General features: G+C 40.2%; 1 protein-coding gene across 7 annotated transcripts in view; it reads right to left on the bottom strand.

Moving 5' to 3' along the window:
• ARHGEF9 (Cdc42 guanine nucleotide exchange factor 9) overlaps positions 1–16967 on the bottom strand; it is a 331502-nt gene that overhangs the window by 153128 nt on the left and 161407 nt on the right. For all 7 annotated transcript variants that reach the window (XM_036305563.1, XM_036305556.1, XM_036305557.1 and 4 more), the window contains one exon: positions 14957–15136. In XM_036305563.1, the coding sequence (XP_036161456.1) occupies positions 14957–15136 (180 nt within the window). The remainder of the gene's footprint in view (positions 1–14956; positions 15137–16967) is intronic.

The following is a 16967-nucleotide window of genomic DNA, read 5'->3' as shown; positions in this document are numbered from 1 at the left end:
GGTGAAGTGGTTATGCAAAAAAAAACCCTAATAGACACAGATAATAGTAGGGTGATTACCAGAGAGAAAGGAGGATGTTGGCAGGTAGAGAAGGATAAATGTGGGATAAATGGTGATGGAAGGAGACCAGACTTTTTATGGTGAACACACAATAAAATGTACAGGTGAGATATTATAGAAGCATACACTTGAAACTTAAATAATTTTATTAACCACAGTAATCCCAATAAATTCAATAAAAAAAGAAATCAAGTGTTGGTAATGACCTGGAGAAAAGGGAACCCTCATGCAACCTTGGTGGGAATGCAGATTGGTACAGCTGCTCTGGAGAAAAGAATGGACGTTCCTAAAAAATTAAAAATCGAATATCCTTATAAACCAGGAATTCCACTTCTAGGTATATGTCAAAAAAAAAACAACCCCAAAACACTTACTCAAATAATATATACTAGTACACTCCTACGTTCATTGCAGTATGTCTGTAATACTAAAAATATGGAAGCAACCCTAGTGCCCATCAATAAATGAGTAGATAAAAAAGCTATGGCACATATATACAATGGAATACCACTCAGCCATAAAAAAATTTAATCTTACCTTTTGCAATAGCATTCATGGACCTAGAGGGTATTATGCTAAGTGAAATAAGTCAGACAGAGAGAAACAAATACCATATTATTTCATTTATATGTAGAATCTGATGAACAAAACAAATGAACAAAATAGAAACAAATTGCCAGATATAGAGCACAGAGGGGCAGGTTTTTTTGTGGGGGTGAAAAAGATGAAGGGACTAAGAGGTACAAATTGGTAGTTATTGAACAGTCACAGAAATATAGATTACAGTATAGGTAATACAATATCTTATATAATAAAAGCATAATATGCAAATTGACTGAAAGGCGGAATGACCTGTCACTATGACGTGCACTGACCACCAGGAGGCAGATGCTCAATGCAGGAGCTGCCCCTTGGTTGTCAGTGCACTCCCACAGGGGGAGCGCCACTCAGCCAGAAGCCGGGCTGCACCCTCTCGCAGTCTGGGACCCCTTGGGGGATGTCTGCCTGCCAGCTTAGGCCTGCTCCCGCCACCACTGCTGAGCTCACCAGCCATGAGCCCGGCTTCTGGCTGAGTGGCACTCCCCGGGAGGAGTGGTCTTAAGTCAGTAGTCTGGCATCCCCTGAGGACTCTTGGACTGTGAGATGGTGCAGGCCAGGCTGAAGGACCTCCCCCTCCAGTGCATGAATCTCGTGCATCGGGCCTCTAGTAGTCAATAACATTACATAGTGATAACTATGTATGGGGCTGGTTGGGTACTTGAAGCAGTAGGGGGACCACCCTGTAAGGTGCATGATTTTCTAACCACTTTGCTATACATCCAAAACTAATACAGAATAATACTGAATGTAAACTGTAATTGAAAAACCATTTAAAAGATCTATATTTAATAGCATAATTTTTATCCCAAAACTAGATGCCTCTGAGACCAATTGTATTCCCCACTCTACCCCATAGTCTCCTCCTTTTATTGGTTTTCATAGGCCTATCTACTACTTAAACATTGATAGAATTTAGGCTTATATTAGTCAAGTACTCACAAAAGTAATATTTGATTTAAATATTTAATAATGTTTCCAGTAATTATTCTATAACTATTGTGTGCAGGTTCCTGTGCTCTTTGTAGAGCGGGTAACAAACAATGTGTGCATGTATAGATAGTAATTGATTCTGCCAGAACCTTTACAAATTCATTTTGTCGTATTTCCTTTGGTTTGCTTTCTATTTGGACTAAAAGAAAGAGAAGACTTCTAGTTTAGCCATCTAGATACGGAAGTACAAGTCCCTGCCCTCTCTAATTTCATGATGAAAGTTACAGGAAGCAAGAATGCTAAAAGCAAGCTGACCTCATCTCCCAGAAAGCTCACAATATTTGATTAAACATTCAGAAAAACTACTTCAGGGTGATGACCTGAAAAAATACTGGTTTTAGGGTCAGATTGTTAGCTTATCTAGACTATGCCATTTACTAGTACACCAGTAGTATTGGTGTCAGTCAATATCTGATCCTGCAGAACTCTACCAGTGACCCAAATCTGGGTTGTTCCTTTTTAGAATTATCTTGTTATATCTGTCTTATATTTATAGTCTCTAGTAATCCCTATCCAGGCTGAGGTATTCTTCTGTGATTACTCAAGTGATATTCCTCTTCCTGAGCTCTGTTCCTATTGAACCACCTTTCCGTAATTGTCTTCTACCTTCCATCTGCTGACATGTGTACAAAGTGTTATGGATTCCAGGGACTAGGGTAAGGAATGTATGGGGAATGACTACTAATGGGTATAGGTTTATTTTGAGGGTGATGAAAAAGTACTGAAACTTTTTTTAGAGAGGTGATGGTTGTACAACATCATAAACACACTGAGTTGTACACTTTAAAATGAGTTAAATGAAAAAAATTCATATTATGTATATTTTACCTCAATTTAAAAAAGTTATATAAAAAAGTTATAGAGCCAAAACCGGTTTGGCTCAGTGGATAGAGCATCGGCCTGCGGACTGAAAGGTCCCGGGTTTGATTCCGGTCAAGGGCATGTACCTTGGTTGTGGGCACATCCCCAGTGGGAGATGTGCAGGAGGCGGCTGATCGATGTTTCTCTCTCATCGATGTTTCTCTCTCATCAATGTTTCTAACTCTCTCCCTTCCTACTGTAAAAAAATCAATAAATATATTTTTTAAAAAAAGTTATAGAATATGAGCTAAAAAGGTTCTTGGAGTTTAACTAGTCCAACCCCTCCTTCTTCTAGGGGAGATAATTGGGACCTGGCCAAGAGAAATAATTTGACTAAGGTCATAGAACTTAGGCAAGCAATTTTCTTTCTGTATAAGTTCTCATATTTATTATCAGTCTCTGTAAGATGGGCTCTAGGTCTAATGTACTTCTGTACCTCTTCAGTAGCCACTTGATGATCATGTCTTGTATGAGTGAATTTATAATGAAGCCCTTCATTCTACAGATGAGGAAACCCTTGTTGGTTCACTGCGTACTTCCTGCCTCTGGATTTCTGGTCATCTGCTCATTGGAACAACTCAATGCTGGACCCACTAATACCAACCTCTTGCCATGGCAACAATGCCACCCTCTGTCTGATTCCTACTGACATTGCACTCTACTTACTGGGTTGGACTTTCCTGTCACATGTGCAGTTGGAAAAGCCTTCAATCATCCCATGCTCTCAGCCTATGCCAACCCACATGGGAAGGTGAATTTATAGGACCTAACTTCAACTCCAGATTTTCTGGCCATACCACAATTTCAGGGCTACTGTTGACCCTATATCATATGTAACACTATTATTAAATGTGTCATTAAGATTAAGTAAGCTATGATTAGCTAATATGTAACTGAGCGTGGGGATAAATCCATTCCAAACATGGCCCCCAGGCCCAAGCCCCACTGATTAGCAAAGTCCATAACCTCACTACCTTAATCTACACTAATAAAAGAGAAATATGTAAATTGGTCATCACTCAGCTATACCCACCAGCCAATCAGGATGAGTATGGAAATTAACCCAACAAAGATGGCGGGTTAATTTGCATACACAGGCACGGAGCAAAGACTGAAGACTCCGGCCTGAGCGAAGCCTGAAGATGACTGAAGACTGAAGAGGCTTGGCTTCTCCGCTGCAGCTGGACCAAAGGCCTGGGTCCCTGGTGCCGGAAGAAAACCGGTGTCGGCAGCCAGGAGAAGGAAGGCCTATTGTGCGAATCTTCGTGTATCGGGCCTCTAGTAAGATTATAAAAACAACTAAGAGGCTGGACCAATGGGCAGAACTTACAGGTCTATTACTATGTCCCTTTTCCCCAACACATCTTACAAAGAATGTTTTCCAATTCATTCCTGTGTTCTTATGTATAGTATTGCATTCTACCATTTATTTTTTCATAAATGCGGACTAACTGCTAACTGCTGATGTATAAACCAGAAAAGCCAAGAAAGTACATTATCCAAGTACATATTCATCAGGTTCACTAGTTGCAATACCATTCTTATTAGTTTTAAGAGCCTAGCAGTATCAAAGGAGAGGGTCAATAAAAACTTGGTATACCCAGGCCTCCATGCAGCTCACATCCTTATATAAGCAGCTGAATGGGGTAGAACAGAAGCTTTCAATGCCCAAATGGCCTCAGTCTAGCCATATACTATACATGTAGAAGTAGCAGGAAGTTGATACACAGGGACAGGATAAAGGCCTGGAGAACAATAGAGGCTTAGCAGACTTCGTCTCAGGCTTCAGAGCTCTGAAGAACTGTGGACAGAGCAGAAGGTCAGTGCATTCCTGGGGGAGAGGGGAAATAAGGATACTACTTATACTATTAACATTGAAAGTTTGTTGCTGGTATCATCAGTATTATGAGTGAGTGCTTTCTGTGTGTCAGAACCTACTATCAATACTTTTCTTGCATACTTCTGTTTAGTTCTCACAACAACTTAATGAGGTAGGTACTATTATCTCATCAAGTTGCTGAGTGCAGAAAGTGTAAGTGACCTGCCCATAGTTACATTGCTAATAAAGGGGAAGGCTCTTATTCTAATCCAGAAATACTATCTTCAGCTAATGCTCTTAGCCATGTACACCATTCCCCTGAGTAGATGCTCCAAAAAGACAAATTTTGGTTCAGAATAAGGACAAAATCTCTCAGAGCTGTCCTGAGCTACAACCTGAGCCACAACCTCTAAAAAGGCAGGAAGCTACACAGCAGTGAAGGTGTAAAAGCAGAGATTTGATGACCACTTGGGAGGCAGGAATATTCTGGAGGGGTTCAAACATCAGCAAGGAGGCTGAACTAGATGACTTCTAAAATCTCCCCAAGCCCTAAAATGCCCTACCTGTGTGAGTCAACAACCATTGCCCATGGAACATTTTAAGAGGGATAAAAACAAAACAAAACAGCCTTTTGGCTGGATCCAATCAAACCAAGTCCAATCAAATACAAACTTAGGCCAGAATATCCTTCCTTAAGCAAGGGCTCATGGGAAGTCACAGAGAAAAAGACTCATCTTTGCTTTCCCCCCTCCAAATCATTCTCAGGCAAAGGACTGATAACATTCATTTACACTTCAGCATGAATAAGCTAGAGTCAATGCTTTCTTTTCTTCTCTCAAGTGATCTGGATACTAGAGCTAAGTTGTAATTACAAAATCAAAGACTATGACTTCTAATAAAGAGCGTCCTAATAAAGAGGGAGAGTGGGAGAGGCATATATAAGGAGGTAAATCTTGAGCCTGGATATATACACCTCTGGAAGCTTCCTACTCAACAGATATGGGTAGGTTTGGCAGAGATTATAGCCCATGGACAAAGGCAATAGTGTGGTGATAGCCAGAGGGGCGGTGGGGGCTGAGTGGAGATGGGTAAAAGGGAAGGGGGAAATGGGGTACATGTGTAATAGTGTCAGCAATAAATAAATAAATAAATAAATAAATAAATAAATAAATACATAAATACATAAATACATAAATACATACATAAATACATACATACATACATCAATAAAGAAATAGAGCAAGCTGTCTCTTAGAATCTGGCTGCCCAAAGAACAGGAGGCCACAGATTTTAAGGTGAGTTGCTTCTTCATGTCACCTCATGTCATCTTCCCTGGTAGGACCTACGGACTGATGCATCATAGGAAAAACCTCACCACCTGGACATGAGGTTTTACCGGTTAATGTGTCAATGTTCTCTCCAACCTCTATTCACCATCTGTAGTGTCCAGTCAAATATTTCTTGACACACTGGGAAGCCCCATCAAACTAATTTAATGTACTATTCTGAGTAGATGAAGGCTGGTAAATACAAATGGTCCTGGCTCTAGAATCATGGAAGAACCTCAGACTGGTGCAGATAGGGCCTTTAAAAACAACCTGGCCCAACCCCTTGGACTGTCAGCCAAGACAATGAAGCTCAGAAAAGGAAGGGTCCCTGCTTGATATTCCCCAGATAATCAGCAGCAGAGTTGGCCCTTCAAATCTCTATCTAGATCAATGTCGCTGCTATATTCACGTTTGTTCTTCCTGCCTGATAATATGATAGATATTTCATTTCTCCATCCCCAGAAGCTCCATAATTCCCTATTCCTCTACAGAGAATGCCACCTGCTCAATACACACAAACTGATCTTTGATATGCCTACATTGCACATTTCCAATACACTGTTCTCTGGTGAACCCTAGAAGTGTCAGTAGGCCTCAAAAGACTAGAATAATTTCTGCCCAAAGCTCCCTATTCATGTGCCTCACCTGCCCTCTTAGCATCATCCACCTACCCCTTGGCTCCTCTACTGCAAAAGACTCAGAAAAAGTCAGCTTGTGACTAAGATCTCACTAGATCTGAGTTCCAATACTAGTCAAGGAAAGAGGAGGATAGTTAGATTCCCTAAGGACTGGCACAATCAACTGATCAGTACAGCCTACTGTGCCCAGGGAATACCATCCTTATTGGTGGAATCTCATTAAGGCCCTGGCCTACTTTTTCTTTACATTTATCCTCTGGTAGTAAAGAAAATGTTTCTGAAAGATAAAAGTACCTATATGTATTTAGACCAGGAGGTGTTAGACTCCTTCACTGGCTGGATCTCTAACAGGAATAGTGTATATGAGGCCTGAGCCTTCAGATCCTTTGCCCTGTGTCTCATACCCTAGAGATAGGTAAACCAGCCTTCATGTCATCCAGAAATGACTACCCTGTGTTTACTTAATATAAGAAGTCCATTCTGGAAACAGAGCTAAAGCAGGAATTGCCAATTTTCTCATTCAATGTCAAGACATCACAAATTAAGGTTCTTCAGATGTGACTCACTTTTGAACACCAAAAGGGAGATCCAAAAGATTCTGAGTATGGTTTCTCTGGTGAACCCCTAACAAGCAGAACAAGATACCCATAAGGAGGACTCTCAAGATGCCAGATACTCTCAGCCCTTTCTACCTAGCTCAAGGAGGTAGCTGCTGTTAAGTGCTGGGCAGTTGTGTTTGTTTAGGATTTAGTAAATACTGGCAAGGAGATATTAATAGCACTAGTAACAAGAAGCCCTGAGGAGAAAAATGTTAAGAGGTGTATTCTGACTCATAATAATATCTATACTGATGGAAAAAGAAAAGAATATATACAATTATCATAATTTCCCAAAATGTTATACTTCCCATAAAGCCTCCGAAGCAGACCTCATCTCCAAACACTCTTCCTCTTTTCAAGTCATCAAGACCACCAAAGCAATGTAGACATGATACTAGGGAAGCCCAAGATGATACCTACATGAATCCAGGGATAGGCTATACTAAGAAACATAGGCCCCAGGACACAGATTACAGTCTTCAACTCAGAAAGCCAACCAAGACATTTGATTCATGCTATGGATTAATAGCAAGGCCTTGGAAGGAAAGCTCCACCACCAAGAGAACAATTTAGAGTGTCTTCTACTGGTACCAGTTCATAAATACCATATTCCTAGTAAAAAAACAACAACAACATGTTTTAAGAAATTTGCTTAGACAACAGGCTAAGGGCTAGCAGCTTTACTAAGAAAGCAGTTCAGACTTTGCTGATAGATGCCAGGTTCTCCGAAGTCCAAGGTGATTTAGTTACAGCCCTGTTTAGAGCGTGGGGTATAAACTATATTACCCTCAAGGTTGCTATTAGTTTGGGAATTCTGAGAAAGACTTATAGGGTCACCTAATTGAATATGGAGGAAATCACCTAGGTCAGGCAAATCTCCTACAATTAGCCAAAAGAAGTACTAAATAATGTCATCCAAAGCATGTGCACAGTCAGAAGCCATTAAAACGCATCATGCAAATGTAAATGAGTACTAATGCCATTTGAAATCATGGTATGGAGGGAAAAAATCTTAGTAATCCATGGAAAAAGGCTCTCCCTGCTAATGTTAGCCTCAACTCACAGATCCTGCAATGAGTCACCTCCAGAGCCACAAACAAGACCTTCTACATAAATGGTTAAAGCTAGAGGTCTACTTGAAGCTTTGGTGGATAAACAAGGGCTGGCATATCTGAACTCATCCCAAGAAAGCAAAATACTATTGCCATTAGCTTGGAATCAGAGGTACATTTTCAAGTGTTAACAGTATTGTTAGCAGCCCAAGCATACCCTTTCCTGATTATTCTATAGCACAGAAAGCACAGGATTAAGATTCAGGAGGGGGTAACATCACTTTCTAGGGTGCACAAAGAATCAGTCCCTCCATTGAAATAACCCTTAGCTGACATGACTGGCAGGCCCAACCTTTTCAGAATTCTGTACTGTAATCCAAACCTTACAGCAACCAGGGGACTGCTTGATGCAGAAAACTAAGGCTAAAATTTCCTAAGAGAATGTTGAGGCATTTTCCCTATTCCCCAGCAGTTGAGACAAGGGTGGCCTATATACCTCATGCAGCTTGCTGGTGCCAGTGGGCTAATGACCTTCTTCTTAAAATACTGTGGCTATGTATTTTGACCTATTTGGCCTTGAGGGACAAGCACAGAGGCTGACCTTTGTTTTGTATCCCTACCTCCTTGGGCTCAAGTGGCTTTTGAGGCTGTGACTTCCACTGTTGAAAGATTCAAAGACATATACTTCTCATACCCAACCAAGATAGGGGATGGCAGAAGGGGCAAGCAGCAAACAGGCCCAATATCATAAGAGGGAAGAGACTGAGGAAGAAATTTCTTGAAAGAATAGTAACTCAGAAAGGCTACCATGCATACTGAGGAAGTTAAAGTGCAACACACATGCCCTGAGCCAGATGCATACTCAGAGAAAGCATGAGGGGAGTATAGAGTATAGGTTTGCACTTCTGGAGGATCTCTGGGTTATATACAAGCAGGAGAGTAGGAGGTGACTAAGGCAGAATTGTGGGTAACCTGGAGTAGTGTTGAAGGAGTGCCCCAGCTCAGAGCCAAGCTGCAAAGCCTAGAAGAGTAGTTTTTTGTTTGTTTATTTGTTTTTATCTTCTTGGTTCTAGATATTTAAAGAAATATTTGTTAGGTCACTAGCTGGACAATGAGACTTCAGTGTTCACAGATGACAAGGAATACAGTCTTTTCAAAAATAGTTTGGAAAAGTTGCTAAACAAATGGACAACTGCAGCCCTCAACTGCCAACAACAGCATATCCTGGAAGGGGAGAGAATCTGATGTCCAGAGTTACCATACTATAATATTCAAAATGCCCAGTTTTCAAAAAAAATTACAAGGCACATAAAGAAACAAAATTATGGCTCATTCACAAGAAAAAAACTGACAGAAACCATAACAGAAGTCCAGACATTGTACTTACTAGACAAAGACTTTAAATCAGCTCTCTTAAGTGATATTCATGGGCCTGGGTACAAATCCTATCTTTTTCACTAATTCCTATAAGATAATTAAGTCACTTCCATTCTTTGGGCCTATGTTTGTTTCCTCAGGATTTATACATTAAGGAAGTCAGGCTGATCACTGGTCCCCAATTGGGACCAAGGGGGACAATTTAGCCCTAAAGATGTGTTGTAGTTGTCTCTCACAGTATTTATTTTTTTAAAATGTGAATTACTTGTCAATATTTTAAAAATATGGGTATTTTTACATAAAATTCAATTCCTGGCTTTTCTTGAAAATACTGGAATATTTCAACCCACTGGACTTCCCTCCTTCCTATACCTAATCCCACTGATGAGAACCATCCAAGTCTTTTGCTCCCTTTAGATGGGGAATAGATTTCCCAGTTAGACATAGGCCCCCATTTACCCCAATCTCAGACTAATTTACTCTCATAAGTTATCTGTCTTGCCCCTGTAAACATCTAATTCAGTCATTCCTGGCCAAAATGGGTCTTTCCAACTCTAAATCTACTGTGAGCCTAAGGTTTCACACAGGTGAAAAGTGTTCCCCAAGTGCAGTCAAGAAGAGATGCTATGTATTAGGATTGCATTTTGTAACATCTGCTATGTAATTAAAAGTCAAGTAACACTTTGGAACAGTGGGCTTCCTTATGAACAGGAGAGGTTTATTTTCTGTGACATATGATCTATTCAACTGCAAAAAATGATGATAATGACTTGATTAGCTCATCCTTTCATCCCCCTGCCTCCAGGCAGGCCTAAAACCAGATAAATCTAAAATTTGAAGAAACAAAGAATATATATGCTGATGCAATCTGAGCAGGCTCTGACCAAATCCATGCCTTGTCATGCAGGCCTTGCCTACCACTAACAATAACTGGATGTCATGTGTTCTGTACACAGCTTGTCTCAAAGTAGAAGCAAGCCCTCTGCAGGCCATAGACCAGAGTCAGAACAAAGGTTCCTTTTTACATGTTAACAAAATAAAAAATGCCTCTATAATTTGGAGTTAGGGCCTATAATTCAAAAGGAGGCTCCACCACAGGGTTGAGTTTTACCATTTGGAGACACAATAATATCCCAACAGTCTCCTCTCAGCTTCCAGGGAGGGAGACCAGGCCAGGAAAGCAGCTGAAGATGTCAATAGCTAGATAAGGAAACTGATATTCAGTAAGCTGTAATTTACTTAACCTGACCAACTGCTAGGAAGGTACATCAACTCCTGCATGGCTCTGGTGAAGATATGTTGTCCCCAGTACAAAAGGGAGAACACACACACACACACACACATACATGTTATACACATACAAAATAAAATTCTGAACAACTGAGAAGGCAAATATTTGACTGAGTAGAAAAACATGTACCCAGCAATTTCTTGTACAATCGCCAAAATGGTATCATACTTCCTATTTACAGGTATCCAGCGTATCACAGTTTAAAAAGGATTTTCACAAGACTCAATTATCCCCATTTTGCAAGGAGAAAAACTGAGCTTCAAAGATGTACAGGAAACTGCTCAAGCTGCACAACTAGTAACAGAACTGAGACAAGAATCTCAAACTCTACATAGTCTTTAATCTGATTACTATCAGGGCTAGCTTGGACAATACTTCACAAAACACCCTTGATTACTGTTCTAAACCTGGGATGTTCATACAGCAATGAGACTTCTATTTAAGGAATGAAGGTGCCTTGCTAAATTAGTTACAAATTTTGTGCAATGATCTACAAAGGTGTCCAGTTGGTATGGAGTTAGGCAAAAGTCTTTTCTTTGCTATATGCTTTTATGTCATATGCCAAATAACCTAGTACTGATGTTCTCCAGGAGCTACTGAATCTCAGCTCAGGGTCAGTCTGGATAAACGAAGTAACTATCCTATAACATGGAGGTATAGCATCCCATGAAATGGCCCATCTGCCTACCAACTATATCACTAATGAAGATTCAATAGGTCAGTGTGATTTATCTCTATGTCCTACCTAGATATGTCAGAACCTGAATACATTTTAGAGAATGCTTCAGAAATGGAGAAAAATAAAAGCCCATGATCATATACCAAATATGTGTAATACAGTTAGCAGTGTTTCTACAATACCATTCTATGCTCAACCAAAAATCAACATAGAGCAGCAATTTTCAACCAGTGGGTCACGGCAAGCACACTAATGTGCTGCAATAATTTTTAAAACAAGCAATACCTGACTATTTAGTCAGGTACTGACTCTTTTCCCTTAAATTGTCAAATTAAAAAATGACAACAGCCAACACAACAACAGCTATCCAGTGTGACTGAATCAAAATTATACCTATTTTTGTCAGACTGGCAAAAAATATAACATATTTTGGTGTACCACAACACTTTAGTAATTAGTTTGTATTGCCATGAGATGAAAAAGGTTGAAAATTACTTATGTAGAGGAATGAAAAACAGCAATTTTATTTTAAAATATCTACTAGAAAAGAGGTTCCTTCCATAACCTCCATAATTTAACCCCTTAACTATCATACAATGTTACTAGAAATGTAAACCTACACGTAAACACTAATTCATGAGAATTGAAAGGTCTACCTAGGAGCCAATATTCACATCATTCATACCAACAGCAGCCTACCAAAATTTCCTTTTACTGGCAATACCATAACACCTGGCTTCTAAGTTCCATGATACTTCCCTTTAGCAATCTGAAGACCATTAGAGTATTACTAAAACAAACAAAAAAGTTTTATAATAAATAAATTCTCATTCTGAATGCAATCTGATGCAACAGGGAATGCTTAGTTTCTCACAGAATAATCACTGGTATAGTAGAAAGAGTATTAAAACTCTAAGTTATGATTTAGGCTCTGCCATTAAAAATCCTGCTCTATGTTTGTGCTATCTTATGCTATCTCATGCAATAGCAATTAGTCACATATGGCTAGCAAACACCTGAAATGTGACTAGTGTGAATAGAGATGTGCTGTAAGTATAGGATACTCACCAGATTTCAAAGACTTAGTAAAATATGTAATTAATAATTTTGTAGTGATAGTGTATTATATTATACTAGAGGCCCTATGCACAAAATTTGTGCAAGAATAGGCCTTCATAGCCCTGACTTGATCTGGAAGGTTGTCCAGAAGGACGTCCAGACAGTCGTTCCACTGTTCAGCCTTTCAGTTGACTTGCATATTATGCTTTTATTATTATAGACATTATATGATAATATTTTGAATAGATTGGATTAAATAAATATATTAAAATTAATTTCACTTTTACCTTTTTTAAAACTTTTTTTTAGTGTGGCTAGTAGAAAAAATTTAATTATATGTGTGGCTTGTATTTGTGTCTCACAATATATTTCTATTGGGCTGTGCTTGTCTAGAACAATGGTTCTCAATATCAAAGATTCTGACTTGACCAGCCTGGAACCTGGGTTTTAGTGTTTATTTGTTTTTAAACTACTCAAGGGAATAATTTCACTATGCAACTGAGAACCAATAGACTAGACTCTATATCATGTATTCCTGGGCCAGCCAGGGGTGTTCTTAAACATTAGTATCAGCCCACCCAAGTGGCTGCTTCAACTGTGCTCAGAGGAACACTCCTCCTGGCCTTGGATGTAGGAGCATCAATGCCAGCTCATTTATATTCTAAAGCCTGGCTCTGTCATTTGCCTCCCAGAGCTATTCTGCCTTGCTCATTCATTTTTGTCCTGCCCCTTGATGTACTGCTTATTACAAAAATGACATTTCACTAAAAGTGAAATACATTTGGATTTGGGTGACATTGTTACAAGGTGCAATTTAACCCTTCTTTTAAAGAGGGGGAACTGTCATTCTAAGACACACAAACTGTTTGTGTACAGGGCCTCGTGTTAGTTACAAAGGCCCATGGTTATTGATGTGCTCTTTCTGACTACCACTGGGACCAATTCATCAACGAGCAAAGCTGAGCTGGGAAACAGATGGCATTTGAAGACTCTGGTGAAAGATGCCACATACATGGATGAAAAAAATATTGGATATTTCATTAGGAGATTCTCAGGTCAGAGGGAATAAGAGGTCACTTTGTCCACCTCTCTGCTTCTGACCAGTGCCCTCACCTAAGTCATTCCAACCAGTTAACGGTGCTTCCTGGGTTTGCACCCTCCAAGAAAGGAGACTTATTCCAACCAATATGGCCAGTCTTGATATATAGATCTTTTTGGATTTAATAAGGGGTTGGTAGTGATGAGGATGAAGATAAAGATGATGATTAAGCAAGTTAGCATTTGTCAAGTACCCACTATATACCAAGCACTGTGCTAGACGCTTTACTCACATATGTGGTTTTATTTAATCCTTGTAAAAAGTCTGCTATTCCTATTGTTCGGATCAGGAAATTGGGTCTCAGAGAGGTGAAAAGTCTTACCAAAAGCCATAGAGCTAGAAGGTAATAAAACTGAGGCTTCCTCTCAGTTGTCTGATTCCAAATACCCTGCTCCTTCTTCATGCCACACAGCTGTCATTCTAATCTTGAGGCCCTTTATTGTCCAAAAGTCAAAGCCACTCTGATCTCTGGTTTGGGTCAGGACTTTAGCCTTATTTTACAGAAGAAATTAACAAAGGGTGATAGGCTGTAGTAAGGATAATGATAAGACATCCTAATATGGCATTGGTAATTTGGTGTCCACAAAGTGTGTGTGTGTGTGTGTGTGTGTGTGTGTGTGTGTGTATTTTCTCATTCACTATGACATACCCTGCCAAGACCATTTTGTGAATGGGGAAAATCAGAGCTCATAATTCCCAAAGATCTGAGTCAAGCTCTTAACTCTTAAATATGGTCAAAAGCTGGGTCACCAGACCAATGCTCTTCTCCCATAGCATGTTACTAATTGGTGACCCAGAAGAATAAGAAACTGCTAAGGAGCCCTCTTCCAATAGTCCCTTTTTTTAAGGGCCACGTTCTTCATGGTACAATGTAAAATGGGCCAAGGCATTTGCTTCCCACTCACAGCACATCTTAGATACCAGCCACTTGAGTCTCTTGCAAAAAGTAAGATTCTAATCAGTAAACTAGAGCCCCTGAGAAAATAGAAAGCCCACACTCATACATTAACAACTGAAGACAATCCTGAGACAATATACAGGTGTGTTCACACTTCCCAAAATGAGAGAAAGGAAGAACAGAAAAGTTAGGAGGAGATAGGAGGGAGGGGAGAGATGTATAAAAAGAAAGAATGAAAAAGAGGAGGCAAGGACAAAAAGACAGCAGAAAATAAGAGAGGTAAGAAAGTAAAATTCACAGCAATATGGTCTTTAAAAACCAACAAGGCCAAAAGGGAAGCAATTTGTATAAAGTCACAGCAGGTAGGAGGCAGAGGCAGTAGGTGGGGATTGTTAAAATAAACAAGAAAAAAAATTAAAAGTTTCAAAATTAGAAAGAAAAAAAAATTAAAGGAAGCCTAGGTCTTGGGTAGGAGACCACAAAATGAAGTAAAATGTGAGAGGCGCCTCCGTGAGATAAATTATCAGTAGAACAGGGGCTGGTGAGGGGAAATCCAGGTGCAGACAGACAAGGAGACAGGAGAGGAGAGTGAAGGCTGACACTCACCCTCACAAAGCTGGCAGGAAACCATCCCTCCTCATCGTCGATCTGGCCCCACCACCAATCCTTGTTGGAAGCATCCAAGACTTTGATGACGTCGCCAGCCTTAAATGCCAACTCCCGGTTGGCCATGGTGACGTGATCCCATACTGCCTCAGCACTAACGATGGAATCTCCAGTGATCAGCTTAGGAGACAAAATGAGAATGTTTTCAGTCCACACAGCTGGCTATCTTACTTGCCCGCTTACCCCATCCATAGAGCTCTACTACTTTATGGGAAAAGTCACATACTAGTGGTGAAGACTGGGGGTAAGAGAGATGGCACTGGAAGTACAAACAGCACTAAACTATAAGGCAAACAATACTGTCAACTCTACATTAGACAGTGAGTGGAATGACCCAGAATGTGAATATGGACTACATAGGCCTCATGTTTTTATCCCTACTCATTATCTCCTCCCCCAGTGAAGAAAGAAAGCACCAGTCCATCTTTCCTTGGATCTTCAAGGCAGCTGAAGGTCTGGAATGGGTAGAGAGGCTGAAATCAATGCTAAAACAAGGCTCGAGCACATTTGCTCTAAATTCTCTGCACTCCTCTCCCTTTCCTCCTCTTCATTGTAACTGACCAACTGAGAGTTGGTGGTACATTTTTAACACCACTGTATCCCACCCCCAGAGGTTACAGACCATGGCATTCCTCACATACAATGGACCCCAGTCCTGCAGCCTCCTGGTTGCCACCCACACATGATGCCATCCAGAGAGGTCATGGGTGTGAAAGAATATGGCTTTCTGTGATGACTTGCTCCAAAGAAACTCAACCTTGGCACAGATTCATTCAGTGATTTGTACAACCACCCTGTGATATACATAGAGAAGTGTAGGTTGATTTCTGCATTTGATAGATGGCAAAACTGAGCCAGAGGGAAGTTAAGGGGTGAGCTCAGGGTCACCCAGCAAGGCTGGGATTGTTCACAGACCCTAACACTGGTCATTAAACTTTGTGGTCATTAGGACTGGGCTCCACACAGCAGCAGGCAGATATATATCTCTCTGCCACATGAACACACACATGAACATGTTCACAACACTCATCTAAGCACAACGATGAGGATGGGGTAGGTAAATAGTCTGCCTCTTTCTGGCTACCATCCTGACCACTGTATTACTTGTTCTCTTTTTTTCCCTAACTGGTTCCTGCCAGTATGGGCCATGAGTCTCCCTGGCATTTGCAGAAACAGATTCCAGAATAGAGAGCATATGGCCTGTCAGGCAAAGGACTCAAGTACTCTCTCCCCAGAAATGAATAGCTGAACATTTCCTCTAGAAGTCACCTTTTTCATCAGTCTGCTTTGAGGAAGGACTAATTTCCCAAGGCAACATGGCTCCTGACAAAACAGTTCAAGGACAACAGAGACAGGATATAGAACATATATCCTGTCACACAGGTCTACCTGCCAACATACCAGCCAGAAAATAACACTATTGGTCAGCTCCTGCCTGGCGCATCCTTTACTGCTCAGGTTTCTAGCTATTGTTCCTTCCAGAGAAGGTAAAGTATCAGGGAGCTCCTCAGCATGAATGTTAGAGAGATTTTCAATAGGATCGTTTATAACACCACCTTTCAAGTACCTTATGATTTACTGTTTACAAAATGTTTTCAAATCTACTGCATCACTTGATCCTTCCTGAATGAGCTGTTTCCATATTTAAAACAGGTTCAAAGAGGCGGCCTGGTCCTTTGGCCAATCACACAAGTAATAAATAAATTATGGAGTCTTATAACCCATCATACTGGACTACTAATGTTTACTAATTAGCTATACTGAATTCATAGAACTCCATCCATAATATCATAAACAAGATGGCTCCTATTCTTAAAGAACCCAAACAAAGAGAGTTGAACAGCCACCTTTAAGGATGCTCCTACCTATGAGGAGATTTATTTTTATGTTGAACTTGTTTTTTTTTCCAACTACATTAAAAGTCAATTTCTTCTTGTTCTTGCCTCAGTGG

This window comes from Myotis myotis, unplaced genomic scaffold (assembly GCF_014108235.1).
Source record: "Myotis myotis isolate mMyoMyo1 unplaced genomic scaffold, mMyoMyo1.p scaffold_m19_p_4, whole genome shotgun sequence".
Taxonomy (NCBI): domain Eukaryota; kingdom Metazoa; phylum Chordata; class Mammalia; order Chiroptera; family Vespertilionidae; genus Myotis; species Myotis myotis.
The sequence above is the reverse complement of the archived record's forward strand: the minus strand, read 5'-3'. Positions and strand labels throughout refer to the sequence as shown.